The sequence below is a fragment of the Pteropus medius genome, unplaced genomic scaffold (genome assembly GCF_902729225.1).
Source record: "Pteropus medius unplaced genomic scaffold, Ma_sr-lr_union100, whole genome shotgun sequence".
NCBI lineage: Eukaryota > Metazoa > Chordata > Mammalia > Chiroptera > Pteropodidae > Pteropus > Pteropus medius.
In genome coordinates, this window is record NW_024349799.1 from 6,696,288 (window position 1) to 6,719,788 (window position 23,501).

The window sequence follows — 23,501 nt, forward strand, 5'->3', positions numbered from 1 at the left end:
AAGGAAGGAAGCAAAGAAGGAAGGAAGGAAGGAAGGAAGGAAGAAGGAAGGGAAGGAGGGAAAGAGGAAGAGGAGAAAGGAGGGAGAGAGGTGTTGGGCTTGAGAAGGTGAGGATAAGAAAAACATGACCAAAAAAATCATGACAGCAGAAAATAATTATTCAATATTAGAAATTAGTAATCCACATTGAGACCACCTCCCCAAAAGAAAAGGAAAGTTTTTCTAAGGAATCAATCACTCTAGAGGGTATAACAGCCAAATAATACACGTACCAGAAAGAGAGAACAAAAAGACTTAGAAGAAATCATCAAAAAAAAAAAGTAAGAAACTTTCTAAAAAGTATATATACTATTTACATTTCAGCATTGAAGGGACCCAGGACAGTGTACGAAAACCATGAAAACAAAGTTTCAGAACACTGAGAACAAAGCCAACATTCTTCTAGTTCTCAGAGAGAAAAACAAGCCATGTACAAAGAAAAAGGTATCAAAATGGCTTCGAACTCTTCAACCATAATACTATACCAATGCCTTCAAAATTTTGAAGTAACATTATTTACAAACAAGTATTTGTTACCCAGACAAATTATCCATCAAGAATTAAGGAAGAATAAATATATCTTCAGACAAACAAGACCTATCACACATCCTTTTTCAGGAAGTTTCTTAAAGACTTATTACATCAAAATGGGCACACAGAGCAAAATGGGCAAAAGAGAGGGATGGCTTACTTTTTTCGTTACAAATTTTATATGATCAGTTGCATATATAGCTTTGATCAAAACAAATCTTAAAGTAATCAAATACAATAAAAGAGATGTATATAATTTTTATAAATCTTAACAGAACTTTTAGCTATGTGAAATTATATTTTAAATCTAATATTTTTTAAAGTAAGTACATTACAGTAGGTGGAGGACACTTCTAATTAGACAAAGCAAATAAGACCTACTCAAATTCTACTAGCTATATTAACTTGGATAGCTTTATATTCTCCATGAAGTATTTCTGCCCAAAGTAAAAGTTGAGAAAAGTTGAACGTTAAGAATTGGCACGAACAAGAGCTTCATAAACGAACAGAGAAAAATCTGCTTCTGTGAATTACAAACAAAAGAAACAAAGAAGCAGCAGAGTCCTTTAGTAATAAAGTTCTTCTTGATTCCAACCACCCAAAGAGAAAACTGGCAATTCAAAAACCTTTCAGAAAATAATGTCCTACAACCTTCTTTGTCATAGATTTCACCAAAACACAAATGCAACAGAAAATGGAGCTGGAGAAAGTGAGAGAGATTGCAGAGGTGAGGCACAGAGAGACAAAGCTGAAATATGTGTATGCCATATAATTCAATAACAAGAAGAAAAATCTCCACTTGAGGATACTGTAGCCTTATGACTTCCACCCTTCCCATTTCAATTAAGCAGATTTAATGTAGTGACATTAAACCCTGACATTACTTATGTACATGGTAAATACATAATGTACACGGGTAGTAAGTTTTAATAAACATCATTCTCACCAATTTAGAGATTTACTCCTAAAAGAAATATCATAAGGAAGATTTCTCAACTTCTGGGGAAACTTTAAAAACATAATATAAGTAAAATATATTAATATCCTCTTTTTAAAAAGCTTTTAAAGTGTGCAAGTAATAGTAATACGATTGTTTTGGTACACTTGCAAAAAACATTGAGTGAATACAGATGAGTTAAAGAGAAAATACAAGCTTTAGAAAGCTCAAATCGCTAAAGAGTTATTTAAGCATCCAAATAGCAAATTTGATTTTAAAATGTATATAATTTTTTAAAAATAAAAAAAGATGATATTGAAATACAATATTAAGAAGTATTCATTATTAAAGCAGTGACCCAAGGTCAAAAGCCAGAAACTGTAATTCTGACATAGCTGGAAATGCAGACAGCAGACTCATCTACAATCAAGATAATGGTGAAAACCAAGCTTTCCAAGGCAGTAAGTATAAGAGAAGACAAGCAGAGACAGAACAACAGAGAATTGGGGAATACCCACAGAAGAAAGCTAAACCAGAAACATAACAAAAGCGGCACAGTTAGCAAGGAAGAGATCTGGGAAGAGCAATGCCATGAAAACCAAGAGAGAAGAGGGCTTCAAGAAAGAGCCAGCCAAGTCAGAGGCTAAATCAAGATCAAAGAGGATGAAGATAAATCAAAACCACAGCAGAAAGTGAATGGCCATATTGAATTGGTTAAGATTACCTATTTCCATCTCAACTGAACTAAGAGTTTATCTTGGGGGGAGGAGAGAAGGAGCATGGACACTTGGAGAAAAACAGACTTTAGTTATCATTCTTGCTGTCTGCAGTCCAAGACCAATAAAAGAGAAACTTTCCAAATGATTTGTTTCTTTTGAAGGGCGACACTCACCAAACTGTGGAGCAGGCAAGATTCTAGCAGCTCGAATTGGGCCATGTCGAACAGAAAAGAGCTCTTGTGCTTCCCCACTGATCTGCATGAGAAGACAGAAAAAATTTCGGTAAATGAAAACACAGGTCAGAACATTATTAAACGAAAACAAGATCTCCTAAATGTTATAATTTATTGTCTGAAATGTAATAGATGTACACATACACACACTCAGTCATACACATTTATGGTTGATCATATTCATATCTTAAATTATCTTAAGTATTTTTAGAAAATTATAACAACATGCACTTGGTATGGATAAGAAAATAAATGGTCTGTTCTGGAAGTCTATAATTTTTATCTTTGATAAATTACTATAAGTCTGCTCAGTTCCTGCATGACTGCCTTCCATTTTAAAGCAAAGCAACTATGATTTTTTTATTAATATTCAGTTTTCCATTCAAGAAAAAGATAAATACTCTTAGTATTTTGAAAGGCATATCTTTAAAGTTGTAGTAACTTTCACAAATATGTTGTAAATGAGAAAAAGCAAAAGATATTGCAAAGAACACTGACGTGAAATGTGAATGACCTAGGTACGTTGTGGTTCTGTAATAAATAGCTATTAAACCACCTTAAGTAAATCATTTTAGCTCTATAAATCTATTTTTTATTTTTAAAATATATTTTAATAAAAATTATATATATTTAAGGCATACAATGGAATAATCTGATGTACTTATACAAAGTGAAATGATTGCTGCAGTCATTTCCTTGGCATTACCTTTTTATGCCTTTTTATCAGATGATAGCACCTGAAATCTACTAGCTTAGCATTTTTCGGTATTCAATACAATAGTAACTATAACCATCATGCCTGAACATTAGAGCTCTAGATTATTCATACTACATGACTACAACTTTGTACCCTTTGACTAACATCTCCCCGGTTACCCGACCTCCCCTAAGCCTATATTCTTTTGCATTTACAAACTGAGAAGGTAAAGGTGCTAAACTACCTCAAAGATACTTTTAATTTTAATACTCTATGAAGAAAAAAGTAACATGTAAGCATCTTTAAGTGTCATCATTTTTATTATACATATAGATCAAAACTGTATGAATGTCCATTCATTATGAGTCATTCCAGATTTATTCCTCAGATATAAAGAATACAGTAGTCTATTCATCCAAAGGCGAAAGGGTATGCTAATATATGTGTCAACTATGAAAACAAAATTAGTTTTCAAAATTAGTGGTTCAGGAGAAAAGTTTGCTAATTGAAATAATGAACAGATTAAATTAGAATTAGTTAAGAAAAACTTTCCTGAATATTTTAAGTGGTAATACAGTTCACAATACATTTTCATAATCATCAAGTGTTTGATGCAAAATTTAATATAAGATAGGGAAAATGGCAAACATTATACAACTAGTTCTAAATACCCAAGAACTTAGAACAGATGTAATAATGATAAACATTCAATAGAGAAAACATGCTGATGGTATTTTTTTTTTTAATAGGCCTGCCAAACAAGCAGTTTAAAATATCAACAGTGTATACATAAGAAAATACAAGGCTTATAAATCTTCCAATATTACAATATAAATCTGGAGAGCTGCCTTTTAGATTAACTACTTTTTTAGATCTTCATCTGCTATCAGAATTTAAAGCTGCAAACTATAAATATTTTTATTTCTTATAAATGTTAAATTGTGGTAATGCCTAAAGAGATAGCTTATTCATTTTGCTTATAAAAATTATTACAACTTATTTATTGGCTGCAATGGCAAATCCCTCTATAACACTTAGGATGCAGAAGGTATGAAGAACGCTAGGCTCTTTGCACTAACTATGCAACAATAGCACCACCTACCACCAATTAAACACACAAAGGCTATAAACTCAGTACAGCCAACTGTAAGAATTTTCCCCTCTACAAATTCCTTTGTGAACATTAATTTTGTAAATGAAAACCATGGCCATTATATACTGAAGCTCTTAAGTCTACATTTTATTATCATAGAATAAAATTTTAAATTAAAAAAAAGCCTTAAAAAGTCATTCATTGGTTCAATCTCCCACCCAAAGCAGTAATCATAAATTCTCTGAAATCCAAAAATTACCATCTCTTTGATTTTAAGTACATTTTCACTGAAAGGTATATCACTAATGTAATGCAATTATATTATAGATACATTATTGGCTCTCTCCACCAAAGCTGCCAAGTCAGATAGTTTTTTAAAATAAATTGTCTGTTGGGCAATGGATAAATAATATTGTTCAATACATATACTATTTCTATTAACAAATAAAAAAATTATAAAACAATACTGTAGAATTTGCATTGAAATTATAATTCAAAGTTATGAAAAACACTTCTCACTATAACAAATAAGGTTTATACCTATAACAAATCATGGTATAAAACATAAAATCTACTACTCTGTACTATTATTTCCATATGCCACAGGTCTAGCACTTAACTTTTGGTTCTATCGAATACTGCCTTAAAGTTTTTTTTTAAGTTCAATCATATTTAACTGACCTGCTGTACTAAATTATACTAAACAACAAAGAATAAAACAAACCCGTCTTGGCATACTCACAATATGATAAACGTTTATTGTCACTGGGTTAATACACAAGAGTTACTTTGATATAGAAAAATATTTTGAAATCTGAACACACAATGCTTTTCAGAGTAATGGCTTTCAAAACAAACCTAAATGCCCTATTCTATTCTAAGCTTCTACTCTAAATCCTTCTTTAAATGTACGGCAATAGGTAGGAAAAAACATTACGACTGATTATAAAAGGCATCCTCACATTCATTACCTATCTATCCATCATTATCTCCAAGTTAAGGTCATAGAAACTTTGTTTAATTATAAGGGAAGGAAGGGGGGAAGAAACATTCTGTTACTATTTATAGATATTTGTGAATATGTAAAATCAAGATCGTTACAAGCATAATTCTAAAGTATCCTGAGTCACAAACGTCAAACTTCCCAAAGGAGAGAACTCTCCAATTAGCATGTACAAATTCTACACTAAAAAAAACTATTTTGGAACAGAGGCAATGCTGACAAAGTGTATACAGATAGATGTGCACATTTCAGAAAGGACAGAGAGGATGGATATGTCTTTACAGCCTCTGCTTTAGCTGCCGTTTTCAATTGCCTTTAATAATTTTATACAGTATGTTCACTGGTACTTTTGCTCTCAAATAAATGAGTGTCAAAAATGATTAACTTTTTTAAAGGCTTTCAAAGTGGTTTTTAGGTTTCTTAAAAGGAGTTCATTGAAAATGGCAAAGAATCTCAGAGATGGAAGTTTTAGGGATCCTGAATAGAATTACCAGGAGCTGTAAATTCACTTCTAAACCACCAATAATAATAAATAAGAGGGTAGAACTACATGGAAGGAGTGTACCAAGCAATGTTCCACCTTCCTGGCAACTGCAGTGACTTGGGGAGAGGAGGAAATAGCTCCTCATGGGTCTCTGCCTTTGTTCTTACTGGCATTTTAATTTCTGATGACAGACTTTTGTTGTTTGGAGCATAAACCGGACGTACCAGTTTGGAGGCACAATAAGGAGAACAAAGAATGATTTGTTCACACTGTAGGAAAAAAATCTTTTCCAACCATAGAAAATCGCTTTCGCATGGTGAAAATATGCAAATTACATACCAAACCAAAAAAGATGGGGGGAAAATACAAGTTTAGAATCTCACAACTCAATCTAAGGCAAAAAGAAATTATAACAGCCGAGACAATAACACAAACAGAGAAAGGCTATAAAAGCTGTGGGAGAGCTTTATAAGTGCTTTCAGAGAATCCTAAAAGCAAATGAAGGTCATCTAGCCCTCAGAATCAAACTTGTTTCTGAAACCCTGATGACTTTCCAGACACATCTGACTACAAAACAGAAAGTTCAATCAAATACCAAAGACAATAATATTTTACAATGACACAATTAGGACAAGAGTACATATTTACACCCCCGACTACCCTTTTAGACAATTGGTCAAATGGCAAATTGTGGTCTGCAATTGATTCTTTTTAGTAAATTTTATTGAAAGATAATAGACATAGAAATAATACATAAATCATATGTATATGTACAGCTTAATAAATTTTCAATGTTAATACACCTCTGTTACCAGCACAGACATCAAGAAACAGAACATTATAGATACTCAGAAGGTCCCTCCACGCCCCTTTCCAGTCACAAACCCAAATCAAGAATAACCGTAACCACTATCCTGAACTTCTAATACTTTATAAAGTTTTACTTGTTGAAGTTTATTTAAATGGAATCACATAGTATATACAGTAGTCCCCCCTTATTCACAGGGGATACATTCCAAGAACCTCAGTGGATACACACACACACACGCTCACACACACACACATTTTATAATATATACCTATGATGAAGTTTAACCTATAAACTAGGCACAGTAAGAGATTAATAATAACTAATAAAATACAATAACTATAACAATATACTGTAATACAAATTATGTGAATGTGGACTTCCTCTCTCTTTCCACTTCCCACCCCCACTCCAGAAAACTCAGCCAGATACTGAGCAATTAACATACAGGTAGCATATACAGAATGGATACACTAGACAAAGGGATGATTCATGTCCTGGGTAGGACGGCACAGGACAGTGCAAGATTTCACCATGCTACTCAGAACAGCACAACACTTAAAATTTATTAATTGTTTACTTTTGGAACTTTCCATTTAATATTTTTGGACTGCAGTTGACCACAGCTAACTGAAACTGCAGAAAGCAACGCGGCAGTTAAGAGGGGACTACTGTACTGTTTTGTGAATGGCTTTTGCACACTACATACTTATGAAATTCACTTGTGCTACTGAATATGATTGCAGTTTTCTATTTCTGCTCTTATATAGATTTCCATTATATGAAAATACTACAATTTATCCGATATTCTACTGTTAAAGGGCTTCTGGGTTCTTTCTAATTTTTGGCTCTTAAGATATCAGGAAAAATTGTGAAAAACTTTTAAATGGGGAATAGATTACTGTGTGTTCTTTCAAGCTTATCTAGTGGACTCTTTGGGGTTATTTGATTCTCTAAGGCCCTGCGCTTTGGGCTATTTTATAATACTATAAGTTATAGAAAACTAATTATAATGCAATTGACTCTTGTCCAAAGAAATACAAATGAATTTTGTCTGGTAGAAATACCTCTGAATTCCACTCTGTAAAAATGATGATTCCAAGCAGTACATTTTAGTCTCAATAGGATATTAACCAGGTTTGCATCTCTTAAGTTCATTTCAACATTCCTAACTAACTATATGTTTTTCAGATTCTCCTTTGAACCAGCTGTAACAACTTGCCAAATACCTCATTAATTTAATGAGTTAAATAAAACGGATGATACATGTCCATTTTATAGCTGTATGAGTGTCTTGATTTTAATGTTTTGTAAGTATGTTTCTTTTGAGTATGTACTAGAAATATGTGCATATTTTGTAGGTTTTAACAAAGTAGTTTTCTATAGTGAGTATACCAATTTACACTTACACCAGCAATGTAAGAGAGTTCTGCCTGCTCTACATCCTTGACAACAGTGTCAGCCATTCCAGCGGGTGTTCAGTGGGATTCACACTGTGGTTTTAATTTGTATTTTTTTTTCATGACTAAGAAGGTAGCTTGAAGATCTTTTCATAAGCTTATTAACTTTATATTATTTCATGAATGACTGTTAAAGTCTCTTACTCAATACAGATTCTCAGATATTATGGATTTAAATTTATTATTCACAATGAACAAAATGCATAATTCAATCTTCTCTGGAAAAGCAATGTTGCCTCAAACTAAATATATAAAGTCTTTAATATAGTAGCCCTCCATCAGGGCAAAAAATGTTTGTCCTAAAAGACCCTTGATTTCCAAAGGTATGTATGACAAACAGTACAGAATATGAATGAAATTCAAGAATTCATTTCGGCGGCTCTGGAGAAAGGCGAATTCATATTTTAATTTCAAATCCAGTCATGAGCATTCTTTCCACCCAATTAAGGTACAATGGTTGTGTTATACCACAATGATATCCCTTGGAGTGAAAAAATATTGATTTGTAAAAATTCTTACAAACATTCAAAGTCAATTCAGTCCCTGCTAAAAATAAGAAACTTACAAAAATCACTGTTTCCCCTTTACTCAAGCAGTTCAAACACAAAGGATAAATAATTAGTAGTTCTTTTTCTTGATACTTTGACAAACTTTAATCTTTTAGAAATTTTAAAGAGGTATTGATTTACTTATTTTTCAAAATGGCTACATCATATGTAGCAAATCATTTCTAGACTGGAAATAAGAATGAAAAGACCAAGCCACCAGACATGAAAGACAACAGAAAAAGAATTCCTCATATTTATCTCAAGCATATCCTGAATTTCAGTCTAAAATATTTTTCATGTCAGAGTTCTCTGGATAAGTAATGGCTCTAATTCCACCTAAAGCAGCCAATAGGTGGGCCCCTGGAAGTTTTATTCATTTCCCAAAATAATGGCCTATGGCAACAATGCCAAGTATGTGCAACACACCAAATCATCAGTTACAAATATCACACAGCAACAACATCAATGATTCCAACAGTTTATAAGTTGACCTTGTGTTTATTAACTATATTAATTTGCTAAAACTGAGTTTGGCTTTAAAATAAGGGTGATGACACATCTATCTAACAAGGCAATTGTGTCAAATTGTGTAGTTAAAATATGGAACACATAGTTGGCACTCAAAAGACAGTTAAATCAAGAAGATGCTTGTTGAAGGAATGAACTGTTAACTGACCAGGTCTATATTGGCCTCCTTATTCAATCTTAATGGTATTTAGCATAATTTGTCTTTGCCCCACTGTTCTCAAAGCATGTTAATATTTAATACCTAGAAATCTGTTATAATACCAGATCATAAAACACACTTTGGTACAACTCATTCTTGAACCCACCAGTGTATAACTTCCTATGCTATACAGCTCTTGGGGAAAGGACTACCAAGATGGTAAGCAAAACCTCATCTGTACGGCAGATTTCTATCACACTAACCTTCACACTCCTGCTCAAGGTCAAGGCAGTCTCCACTCTCTCTGACAAATATCCCACACACATTCCAACCTTTACGTGTCTTACCTGCAACAGGTTTTCTTACCAACAGTGATGTAAAAATGGTCCATTTAAATAAACAAATGCAGAGTTAGCCAATCTTTTGTAATTGTTTCATATGTCCTAACCATGTGTACACACCCAATTGAAATAGTTACTTAAAAAGAGAATTGTTCCATTTATTTTAAAATTTAAAAGTATCATCAAATAAAAATTTTTTCATTATGGAGAAAAATGTCAACTATGGACTTTAGTTGCTAATAATGTGTCAAAATTTGTTTATCGATTTTAACAAATTTATATCATTAATGTAAGATGTTAATAGGGTAAAATGGGGGCTACATGGGAATTCTCTATAATTTCCACTCAATTTTTATGCAAACCTAAAACTGTGTCTTTCTCTCTGTATATATATATATATAATGTATATGTTACATTTTAACCTGTCCTGATACCCCCTCAAAAAAAAAAAATAGGGATAAAAGGTAAAAATATAGAGAGATGGGGAAAATGGTGGGAATGAAGACAATGAGGTCTGAGACTAAGGAATTTTGTTACTAAAGCAACAAAAAAAACCTCACTTAGCCTATTTAAATATACAAGTTGATAGTTATCACTTTGCTAATTGTTTCACATGCACTAATCATACAGACAACAACACAAGTGAACTGATGAAGTTCCTGAAACATGTTTTCATTACCTTTTTTTAACTTAAAAAATCACAACAATAATTTTTTTAATTAGGGAGAAAAGGTAAGAAAAGGTAAAAGTATAAAGAGAGCTAGGGGGGAAAGTGGTAGGTATCATCTTATACTAAGGTATTCAGTTATTAAGCAACAAAAGGACCTTACCCAGCTACATGAGTGGCTACTGTAACTACAAAGCAATCACTAAGAGCCAATAGTCTCTCTCTAGAGTCATCTGTGAGCCAATTTGGTGATATAATTTCATTTTAGACATAAGGAAACAAAGAAAAACATTCCCAAAAAGACCAGACCAAAGAGGCATCAGAATCTCCTATTAATTCACTGTATTCAAAACAGTTTTTAAACTCAGGCATTTTTTCTCTAAGAAGTCACTGCCAGGGGGTTTATTTTCCATGTTACAGCTCAGCTCCAACAATTTCAAAACCTTAAGATAGCACAGTTTGTCAAAGTATTCCTAACAGTAAAAAGTAATTCTTTTGAAAGCTCTTAAAATTAAAAGGAAGAAAGGGGTAAGTTTTTTTGTTTTATTTTTGCCTACTTGACCACAAATGATTCAGTTAATGTCAGAGTGTCTGTATCTCTATAACCTACTTGTATGCCATCAAGAAAAAAAAAGGCAAGCCACAAAAACCACTTAAAACACATATTTGTGAGGACTAACAACTTATAGAACAGATATTTGCTAACCACATAAAGCAGACGGCAACTGAGTCTATATTTTGGTCTTGACACTAAATTCAAAATACAAAACTTGAGGCAAGATGGAAGTGAGTTTCAAGAACAATATAAAAAATGCAGAACACAAATAATGAATGGAACTTGTAATCACAGTTTCATACTTCCAAACTTTTGCACACACAGAAAGGAGTATTTTAAGTCAACTTTCACCTTTCCCCTTCAGCCTGATTTTGAAAGGAAGATCAAAGAAAAGCAGTTTAAACTCACACAGTCCTACAGTTATGCAACACAGATTTAGACATTACACTTCAAAACACCAGCCATTACTTCAGCACCACCAATCCAAATACCATTCCAGAGCTTTGAAGCAGCCCTAATGGTATCTTCCATTTGCAAGTAACACTTCTGTAGTCAAAAGATCTTACTCAGGGTAGATGTTAATGTAAAACCACTCAGACTGCACAGACACACGCGCCTGGAGGCAGACTGGAAGGTGTTCAGAAGTCAATGTAACACCATTACGGAGAGTGTCAGCCTAGCAGCTGTCATAAACACTTCATAATCACTCAGACACACAAACTGGATTCCCTTTAACTCGTTATTTTATTTTGTGCCGAATATGTGTCCAGTTGAAAAGAGAAAGAGAGAAAACAGTGCTACAGATAAGTCAATTTTGGCTTATAGCCTGTTTCCACTTTTAAAAGACTGAGTCTGTCATATTTTATTGAGACTGTAAACCTATCCTGATACAATCTATCGATTGAAGATAGTTTTGCAAAAACTATTTAACCAAGGAAAAACTGATTATATTAAATGGAAACCTACGGTTTTTCTTCTGTAAAATAGATATCATACTAACTTGTAAGACTGACAAGATGATACAAAAAATTACTGACAATACCAATGGTAGCAGGAAGTGGAGCAACTAGAACTCTAAGATATTACAGATTAAAGTGTATAATGGCACAACCTCTTTGGAGAACTCTAGACTATTTCCAATAAAGTTAAATATATGCCTAACCTACAACCCAGTAATTCTACTCCTAGGTACATACTCAAAAATATAGTGCTTACATCTACTATTATGTTCATAGAAGGTTTATTCACCACAGCCTAAAGCCAGAAACACAAATGCCCATTAAAAGAATAACTAAACAAACTGTGATCTATTCAATTAGTAGAATAAAACACAGTAATAAAAACAAAAATAAGAATACAAACTACTACAACATGCAACTACATGGATAAATCTAAAATATACATTGAGCAAAAAAAAGACAAAGGAGTACATACTGTGTACCTCTATTCACATGAAGCTCAATATAAGCAAAACTAATCTACATTCAGAATGGTGATTAACTTACCTAGATTTAGGAGGACTAACTGGGGAACTTTGAGTAAGAAAAATTTTCACTTATTTATGTATCTGTACACCTATGCATACATATGTATATAAATGTGTGTGTATGTGTATGTACACATACACACACACACAAAATCATCAAACTATAGACTTGAGATTTGTGCATGTTATGATGATGTTATATATTAATTTTTAAAAATATCTATCATAAACAAACTGTAATACATCTAAATAATGGAATATTATTCAACACTAAAAAGAAATGAGCTATCAAGCCATAAAAAGACATGGAGTAACCTTAAATGCATATTACTAAGTGAAAAAAGCCAATCTGAAATGGCTACACAGTATGATTTCAACTATATGACATGCTGGAAAGCCAAAATTGTATAGACAATAAAAAAATCAGTGGTTGCCAGTGGGTGGGGGAAGGAAGTACAAAGGATTTTTAGATCAGTGAACAGGCAGAGCAAAAAGGATATTTAGAGCAGTGAGACTATTCTTTATGATACTATAATGGTGGATACATGTCATTATACATTTGTCAAAGCCCATAGAAAGTAAAACACCAAAAGAGAACCCTGAAGTAAACCATGGACTTTGAGTGATAATGTGTCAATGTAGGTTCATTAATTATATCAAACATACCACTATGATGTGGAATGTTAATAATGAGAAGACTTTGTGTTTGTGGGACAGGAGATATATGGAAACTCTGTACTTTCTGCTCAATTGTGCTATCTAAATCTAAAACTGCTCTAAAAATTAAATTCTATTTTTTTAAACAGTTATCTACCAAAGAAGCTGAACTAGTTAAATATAAGCTTTAATTTTTTTGTCTGTAGAATTAACAATAAAAAACAATATACCTAAAATGTGTTACATTCTGATTTTTCGAATTAAATATTTTATTTACATTAATATTATGAAACTTTACTAGGCAGCATAAGTGTCAAAACTCCCCCAGACATCCCATCACTTCTCAGTGCTCTATAACACTCTATTCATACCAGCATCGTTACACTAACCTCATAGGCCAGAGTTTCTCAACCTCAGCACTACTGATTTTTAGACTGGACAAGTCTTTGTCACAGGAGCTGGTCCTGTATATTGTAGGAGGTTTAGCAGCATTTCTGTCTTTTACTCACTAGTTGCCAGGAGCAACTCCCAATCGTGACAAAAAAATGTTTGCAAACTAGTTAAATGTCTCCTTGGGGACAAAATCACTTCCATTTAGGAAGCACTGACACAAGACTGCAGTTATATAGTGACATCTTGCACAAGTAGAATACAATCTACTCAAGGTCTTAAATTACATTTGTGTCTCCTGACACCTGCCATAGACCCTAATGTTTCAGTGTGGCTGACTGGAAAAATTGTGGTATTAATTAATAAAAATAGAGGTTTTAGGAAGAAGAGATAGATTACAAATGGGATAGAATGACAGCAAACAGCAAGAGATTATGAAGCTTAGTTTGGATCTTTCTGAAATTGAGTCTCTAGCACACGTAGATAATATTCAACAAAAGGTTGAACTCTTAAAACTGATTTATTTAACATCCATATACATGCACCTATATGCATATACACATATATGTAAAGTATATGTAAATATACATATGGATATACATATATCCTACTACCTGCCAGACAGTGTAACTGGCATCAGAGATACAAAGACCACTAATACATGATTACAGTTCTAGGGAGGCTTACAAAGAATTCTCCCAACTGCTAATGTAAAAATCAAGATTCCTAGAAAGTTCTGGAACTCATAAGCAAAGTGAATCAAAAATTAGGAAATCAGAAATTCTCCATTTCATTCCCTTGGTCCTATGCCCCAAATTTCAACATTAAAATGAGTACGAGCAAAATTTAGAAAACAGAAATACTGTTAAAAGTCCCTCGAAAACTAGTATTTCCTATAATCTCATTCTTCCCAGAAAAATGAGAACTAACCAGTTGTCTCATTTAACAATACTAACAATAAACTTGAATAAATATTGAAATAGGTTTATAATAAATAATACTTTAATTTTAATATTTAAAATTAACATTTCAGTCCCATCTAAAAACAATTCTTACTGGTGTGTGTGTGTATATATATATATATATATACACAGTATATATTTACATATATACATGCATTGTATGTCTTTGATAATCTTAACTACGCACAACATCTTTTCCCATCAAATTATAGACATTTAAGCCAGTAGTTTCAACCAGAATTTTCTCTAGAGCAGTGGTTCTCAAGCCAAGAAGGTTCTCAATCAGGGGATGTTTGGCAATGTCTCGAGACATATTTTCATTGTCACAATTAAGGGAGTTGCTGCGGGCATTTAGTAGATATAGGCCACAGATGAGACTACATATCCTATAAGGTATTTGCGTATTTGTATGTCTTACAATATAATTATATCTAATTTCCTACTTAAAATAGTATTAACCATTTAAAACAATCATTTCTTAATTTTTTTATTACCTCTAATAGTTCACATCAAGCCGACCAATATATTTTAAACCAGAAATATACACATAAAGAATGGAAAGTAAAGGTGTAAGCAAAATGATAATCATGTGACCAATGAACTCTGTCTAGCTGTAGATGGTCCTCAGGCCAAAGTTGAAAGATATTAATATACATGGCCAATTTTTTTAAAAAATGGGACACAGCTTCAAGATTAATCATCATGTCTGCAGGTCAAAACCTGACTGGGTTCATATTCTATGAATCTATTTAAATAAAGTTCAAAACAGGCAAAATTATCATTAATTTATGGTAATTTTAAAAATAAATATAGTAAGTCAAAATTATCATTAATTTATGGTAATTTTAAAAATAAATATAGTAAGTTAAAAATAAATATAGTAAGTCAATTATATCTAAATAAAACTGGAAAAAACGCTACAAAATTTTTTTAAATTGATGTAAATGTCTATTTTCTGGTTTTGACATTGTGCTACAGTTTATATAAGATGTCACCTTCAGGAAAACTGAGTGAGGGGTATAAAGGACTCTAAATAATATTCTGCAGCTTCTCATAAGTCTAAAATTATTTAAGATTTTAAATCAATTCAAAAATAGACCAAAAAAAAAAGCGAAAACAAAGACAGCAAAAATTCCCTTCACATACACGATGTTCTAATTAAGCAGGGAAAGAATGGTCTTTTCAGAAATGGTGCTGAGTCAGTTAAGTATTTTTTTATTAATTTTTTAATAATTCCCTATTTCATATCATACAAAAAAATAACTATTTATTTCAAATGGATCATTAACCTAAAGATAATAACAACCTTCTAACAAAAATCACAGGAAAATATCTTCACGGCCTTAGAGTAGACAAGGATACAAAAAGGATTAATAGAGTAAAACACTTAATGCATTTCTTTCATCAAAAGACAACATTAAGAAAGTGAAAACTCAGCCTGGCCTTCATTTCTGCAAGGAAAAAAAAAAAAAAGTGAAATTGTAAGGATATCTATAAAGGAGACTATTAGGACAAATGATGAAAATGAACTGTGGATTACAAAATAGTATTATATCAAATTTAAATGTCCTGGTTTTGATAATGTTATTGTTGTATAAGATAATGTGCTTATTCTTAGGAAATATACACTGCATTATTTATGGAAAGGGGGGACATAATTTCTCCAACTTATAAATGGTTCAGGAAAAAAAAATCTACACAAATAAAAAAATGGGGAGAATGATAAAGCAAATGAGACAAAATCGCCATAATTGGTAAATCTGGTTAATAGGTATCAGGAGTTCCTTGTACTAGTTATAAAATTTTCAGGACATTTGAAATTACTGCAAAATAAAAAGCATTTTTAAAGGTCCACAATGAGATAGCAACATATACCCACCAGAATGATTAAAATTTAAAAGACTGACAATACCCAAAGAACTGAGAATGTGGCACAAACAAAACTTTCATACGTTGCTGGAAGGAGTACATACTAGGAAAATTATTTAGCCATATCTACTAGAGTTAAACACACACCTACATTATGATAACAAATCTACTCCTAGATCTAACAGTCAAGAGAAATGGGTGCATATGCCCACCAAGAAATGTATACAAGAATGTTCAAAGCAGCTTTATTCATAATACTCAAAAACTGGAAACAACAAAAAATGCCTATCAGTTGTATAATGGATTTTTTTCATTGTGTTTTACTCATGATAAAACACATGGCAAAAATAAGAACAAATTACAGCTACACACAATAACATAAAAGAATCTCATAGCCATACTATTAAGAGAAAGAAGCCAGACACAGAAGAACATAGACTGCATTACCAATAACCATATTTTCTTTATGAAGTTCAAGAACAGAAAAAACTAATCCCTGGTGATAGGAATCAGAATAATGATTACTCAGAGTTACAAGGAGGACAGTATTGACAGGGAAATGGCATGAGGCATTCTTCTGAGTTGCTGGATATGTTCTATATCTGAATCTCAGTGATGTATAGAAGGTTATGTACATTTACAAAAATTCTATCTGTATGCTTAAATTCTGTACACTTTACTATACTCAATATATTTAATAAAATTCATAACAAAAGAATTTATAACAAAAGAAAAAATTGTCTCCCAAAGACCCGTAAGTCAGCTGTGTCCAAAGATATCTTCTGTTTTAGAGTAGAAAAACAGCAAAAATATTTCAAACAAGATTCCGATTTACAAGAATAAATTTCAACTCAAAGCGGATTGCCGAAATTAAATCAAGTCACATAATGCCATTATTAATACATAAATTAAGATTAAACTTCAGGTCCAAGACTTCTTTCTTTAAAGTGACACCTTAAGAAACGTACTCTAGGAAAAAATATTTTCTTCCACTAATACAGGGTGAGTTCCAGAGTTATTTCAATATTATTCTTTATTTCTGCTTTTACTCACTTTATGACACTCAACACTCTTCCATTGCAGATGACTAAAGAACCATCCATTACTTCTACTTCCAGTAATAAGAAACTGGACCAAACAAAATAAGGCTCTCTTCTCAACAAAGGCAATTTTTTCACTGAGATTCATATTCAAACTTTCTCTGCTTGCCCGTTACCCAAATCACTGACTTTATACTGTTTCCAAATGAAACCCATAAAAATTGTTTCCTGACTAGCAATCTTAACATGGCAAGGTCTGTTGGCACCCAACTTTAATAAATAATAAGACTAATTGGTATTTACCTCAAATATGCCCTTGCATGTTTTCTCTAAAGCTTTTAGTGTAAAAGCTACACTAAAAGCTTTAGGGCAAATACTTCTTTCATTCAGGGAACAGCTGCACTTCTCTTAGCTTACTTAATGTATTAGCGACACCTAGTGGTACAACTTTGATGTATAGTCAAAGTTGCAAGAAAACACTCCAAATGTTAACTTATTGAACCTAAAATACACTGTTTCAGGTAAAGGGATTAAGAAGTACAAATTGGTAGATACAAAATAGTCATGGGGATGTAAAATACAGCATAAGGAATATAGTCAATAATATTGTAATAACCATGTGTAGTGCCAGGTGGATACTAATCAAGGAGATTACTTTGTAAATATAAATGTCTAACCATGCTGCTGTACACACCTGAAACTAATATAAAATAATACTGAATGTCAACGGTAATTTTAAAAACATTTTTAAGAAAAAAACAAAGAGCTAGCTGACAGTCAATAAAATAAAAATATACTGTTTCATACAATGCAACTGTCATCTTCTAGGTGCTGTAATAAATAAACTTTAAAGATTTTTTAAGATAGTAAGCATTTCACAAGAGGATGAGAAAACTAGCCATTTAAACGAAGAGCAAAAATATATGAAAAACTATCATGACTTTTACAAAAGTACCATCTTGGGTTTCTTGACCATCAAAAATTTCAAATGACTACACTTTACTCCTTACATTACACAGTGCAACTTTGTACTCAGCAATTAGCAATGCAAAAATAAAGTAAAAAGCAGAGATACAATATTACTGTTTTTAAGGCATACAATGATTCAGACACCTTATGTAATTTTTAACCTAACATAAGTCTAAGTCTAATCGTTAAATTCTATTTCTTCTAAAACGATCCCATCTTACATACCAGACAGCACTAGTCCTGGGTCAAGACCTGGAAACATCTTTGACTCTTCTCAATGTCTTATCAACCACCACAACAACAGAGTTCAGGCTCTCGATATCTCACATTTAGACAATGTTGAAACTGACTCCTAACTGGCCTCACAATTTTTTCTCTTCCCCTTATTCTTTATTCATCTCGCTGCCATTGCAAGATCAATCTTTATTAAATATGGATTTGTAATGTAGCTCTGTTACTCAAAGATTTTTAATGAGTTCATGCTGAAATATTAATATATATATATATATATATATATATATATCTCCAACTCCTCATCCTGCACTTCAAATCTCCTCCCTGAAATTTTTATATCTTATTTCATGTCCTCAGAGAGAATACAACCACTAAAATAAATGTTAATAATCAGAGATGGTATTTGTGTTAAATGAAACAATACATGATTGCACAATGTCTAAAACATACTCATTGCTATAAACAACTCCTCTTCCAACTGCATGCCCTGTTGATAGTGCTTGTCAAACCATGTTATGAAGGCCCAATTTATTATTTTTTTAATTTCCATTCTGATACGGATACTTCTGTAAACTACAAATACACGTTTGGATGATGTGCAACTGGCAAATCACTATAGGTTTCTAAAGGCTTACACTCATTGTACTTGCCTTGCTGCATATAGTAACAAACATTTCACTGATGAGCACCAATCCATGGTCCACAAATTTAAAACCAAACTCACTTTCTACTCAAATCTGCTTCTTAACAGATCTTTCCTATTTTTATAGGAGGCACTGCCATCTATCTCTGTTCAAAGTCCTCCAATAGCTTCTACAACTCAATTTTTCTGATGGGCAAAAAAAGTATATGGAAAATTTCTAAAAGATCTTCAAATGACTAGCAAATACATGGAAAAGTGCTCACATTATTAGTCATCGGGGAAATGCTAATTAAAACCACGAGGTATCACCCATCGGAATGGCCAAAATTAAAAAGATGGGCAACATCATGTTGGCGAGGATGTGGAGCAACTCAGACATTGCTGGGGTAAATATAAAATGGTACAACTACCTTGGAAAAAGGTTTGGAAATCTGTTATAAAACTAACCGCATTGCTGCCCTACATGAAGCAGCAGTGCCACTTGTGGGTATTTACCTAAGAGAAATGAACATACATGTTTACAAAAAGACTTAAAGAAGAATCTTCATAGCAGCTTTGTTCATAATAGGCAAAAGCTATAAATAGACCAGCTACCCATCACTAAGATAAAGGATAAATTATGTTATATTCATACGTTAGAATACAATTCAGCAATCAAAAGAAATAAATAACATGAATGATCTCATAAATATTATGCTGAGCAAAAGAAGGCTTACACAAAAAAATTCATAACATGTATTAGTGCAGGAAGTTCTAAAACAGGGAAAACTAATCTATAGTGAAAAAAATGAGAACAGTGTTTGCTTCTGGATGGGATGGAAGAAAATTAATTGAGAACAGGCCTGGAGAAATTTCTTGAGAAATAATCATGTTATATACCTTGACAGAGATTGGGGGTTATACCTGGGTATATGCACTTGTCAACACTCAGGGCATTTACAAATTAAGATCTGTGTATTTAATTGTGTATAAATTTTACTTAACAAAAATATATTGAATTCTCGTTAATGATATGCACAAGAAAGTAGTTAAGGGAAAGTATGCCGATATTTGCAATTTTTTTGAAATGTGTCAAATAAGATGAATAGATGGATATGAGGTAAAGCAAGTAAAACTTCAACGGTACAATCCAGATAGTGGGTATATGTGTTTTCATTGTAAAATTGGTTCGATGTTGCTATATATTCAAATTTTTTGAAGTCCTTACAATGACTGACAAAGCTCTAGCCCCCCACCACCTCTCAGACATCGCCTCTTAGCATTCTTCACCTTACCCATCCAGCTCCAGCTAAATTGCCTCCTTGCTGTTCTTGAATATGGTAAACATAATCCTACCACAGAGTGGTGGCTTTGAATGTTCCTCCCAGGAATACCCATAAGGCTCACTCATCCACACTCCTGCTTGAAGGGTCTTTGAGAGGATTTCCCAGACCATCCTGTATAAAACGGCATCATTAACCACCCCACCATAACACTTATCACCATCTACATTTTTGTTTCTCTTCCCTGCTCGCCAACCCTCCTACACAGAATGGCAATTCCATAAAAAGAATGATTTTGCTTTTTTCATTGTTGTTTTCCCAGCATCTTGAACAGGGTCTGGCATATGAACCAATTTTTGCTGCATAGATGAATTAATAAACAAATGAGGTAGTAAAAATTACGTGGCTTGACAAGAATGCAATTTGGCAAACCTATCAAGAGCCCTAGTATATCTACTTTTATTGATTTCTCCAAATTAAATGATCATAAAGAGATTTATCTCAATATTCTTTAAGAAGAAAACTTAAGAAATCTAAATCAATGTCCAACTATATAGAAAAGAACATTTCCACCTCAGAGTCTCTGATTTTACTGTTTGCTGTCTCAATCTTACCCTGGCTAAACCTTAATTAACTTCTGTGCTACTTTCTAATATTACTATATTATTCTTTTCTTCATATTACAACTTCAGCTATATGTTAATTTATATTTATTTAAATCCATCTCTCCTACTAGCTCTAATAGAGCAAAGATAATATCTATTTTGCTCAAAATACACATTTTATCCCAGACCTGTGTTGAATAAATGAACACCTTTTAAGTCCTCATCATTCGTGGCACCAAGTCAATCTAAGTGTAAGACTGGGAGAAAAAAATATCGAAAATGTACGTATGATATTTTAAAATAATTGAAATAAATACTAAGATAAAAACAGCCAATAGAAATGAAGGAGTTAAAGGAAGAGTACCGAACTGCTGTTTTTTCATATGAATCCCATAAAACTATTTGGTTTATAGTCCATATACATGTATAATTTTGATTCTTTTAAAAATTAAGAATTTTAAGCAAAAGAGCCTATATTTACATTACCAAAAAGAGGTAATGACATTATTAGGCATGGGTGGGAAAATAGCCTGTTTATCCAGAATATCGGCATAACAAATGATCATCATTCTTCCTTATGTTACATCAGATGTGTTGAAAGAAGGGGCCTGACAGCTTGAGAAAGCTAAAAAAGTGTGTTTTCCTGCAGCCTTCTCATACACAGTGATGGGGATTGAGCAGCAGAGAAACTACTTCTGCACAGTTCTGCTTCAGAGCTAACTCTACTTAACTATATTCCTGAACATCACCTAAGCTTCGGTTATGTTTGTGTACTTCATATATACACAATCTTTAAAATGTTTAACCACGATATGTTTATTTTCTTAATCAGAGACTCACAGGTGGGACAGTTATATAAAATCAACAGAAGGGAGCTCTGTGCACAAAATTAAAGCAAAACTGTGCTATGGTTTGGACAGGTATTGACTTTCTGCTCACCTACACTTACTCAAAAGCAAATATGATTTATGACTCGCAAAGATCCCTAAGAGCCAGGATTATTTCTAGGTTGACCAGCATAAGCTCTCCACTGTCTAGCACATGGTAACACTTAAATGATTACTGAGTAACTGCCTAGCGATAAACAAGTTTTAGAAGGGTTTAGTTAGAGTAATAGGTAACAGTCACAGTAGTCTATAAAAGATGAATATTTAAAGGTATAACATAACCTTTTACAATGAAAACTAAAATAAACTGCCAAACTACCTACATGGCGTATCTTTCACTATCACATTTGACATGTAATAAAGTATGGCTCTTATTCATAGGTTTGAATTCCAAGTCTACCTCTTATAAGTGGTATGACCTTACCACCTATAAAATTGGATAACTTCTACCTCAGAGTATACAATAGGTGAGATAATGTATCTATAAAGATCTTTGAATACAGTGAGAGCTCAATCAGTACAACAGAAGGAGCTGATTTTCCCAGACTTCATCCTAATTTTCAAAACAGTCCTCACGAAACTGGACGACAATAGTAAACAACTAGTCAATGAAAATTCCATGAAGAAAATCTGATTCAAGTCTCTCAAAATAAAATCTGGACATAGAACTACTTTAAAGAAGTAATTTAAATGACTCAGAAGACCTAATTACTCAGAGCTAAAGACAAGTTACCTTTAGAAAGGTATTAAAAGTGATACTTCTAATTATAAACAAAACAAGTGGGTAGATAGCCTGAGTACCACCAAGGGAATGTGCTCAATCCAGTCAACACCCCTAACCACGCAAGGTTCAAACTCCTTGTTAAAGCTCGAGCTTCCTCTTTGCCTTTAAGTCTGTCAACAAACAGCATAATGGATCAAAATATAAGTCTCTATTAATAAGAAAAAGTTATATTTACAAAATTCTTTCCTCTGGTCACAATCCAGAAATATTTCTCTTCGCAGGAAAAAAAGAAAACACACACTACAAGATTTTAAGTTCTTTGTCCATACCTTTGGCATGGTACTTAAACTACAAACAGCATTGCAGGGTCTTGAAAAATATCAACTACACATCACAAAAGGCAAATGAAAGAGGAAACTAATTCCATGACATACCAGTAAGAATCTTTTCTCTCTGCAAAATAAAGTCAATATTTAAAAACAAGAAATATGAAACCCAAAATCCTAAAACCTAATAATATCATACATAATTAATTAGATAGGAGGCCAAAGTTCATCAGAAGTGACTTATCAAAGAACAAATAATATTTTATAATTCTATTGGCCTTAAGCCTCCAACTGCAAAAGAACCACACAATAGAAGCCCTCCCTCCAACCCCCAAATACTAGAGGGATGCGCTATTGAGGCCATGCCAAAAACAGAATGTAATTAAGTACGAGCCAAAGTATGAAGTCTCCACTGTACTTCTCTGAGCTGTGATCCTACCAAGCCTCTTCCTCTTTTATGACATTTTATTTTTGATCATCCCAAAGAGGAACATGTAGGATTTAAGAGGCAAATTGGGACCAATATTAGGCAATTTAAAACATTTATCAAAATTGGGATTTATCCTCTACAGATACACACACATAAAATAACCTTTTTCAAGTTCACGTATCACACATCACTATTGCTAATTTTTTAAAAAGACTTTTTCTCAATAACAGGGAA

The 23,501-nt window shown here is 32.7% G+C and overlaps 1 protein-coding gene across 1 annotated transcript in view; it reads right to left on the reverse strand.

Annotated features, from left to right (window-relative positions):
* The window catches only part of BCAS3 (BCAS3 microtubule associated cell migration factor), a 512,946-nt gene that overhangs the window by 469,564 nt on the left and 19,881 nt on the right, over nucleotides 1–23,501 (reverse strand). The window contains 1 exon segment of the mRNA XM_039885843.1: nucleotides 2,400–2,481. Coding sequence (XP_039741777.1) covers nucleotides 2,400–2,481 — 82 coding nt within the window.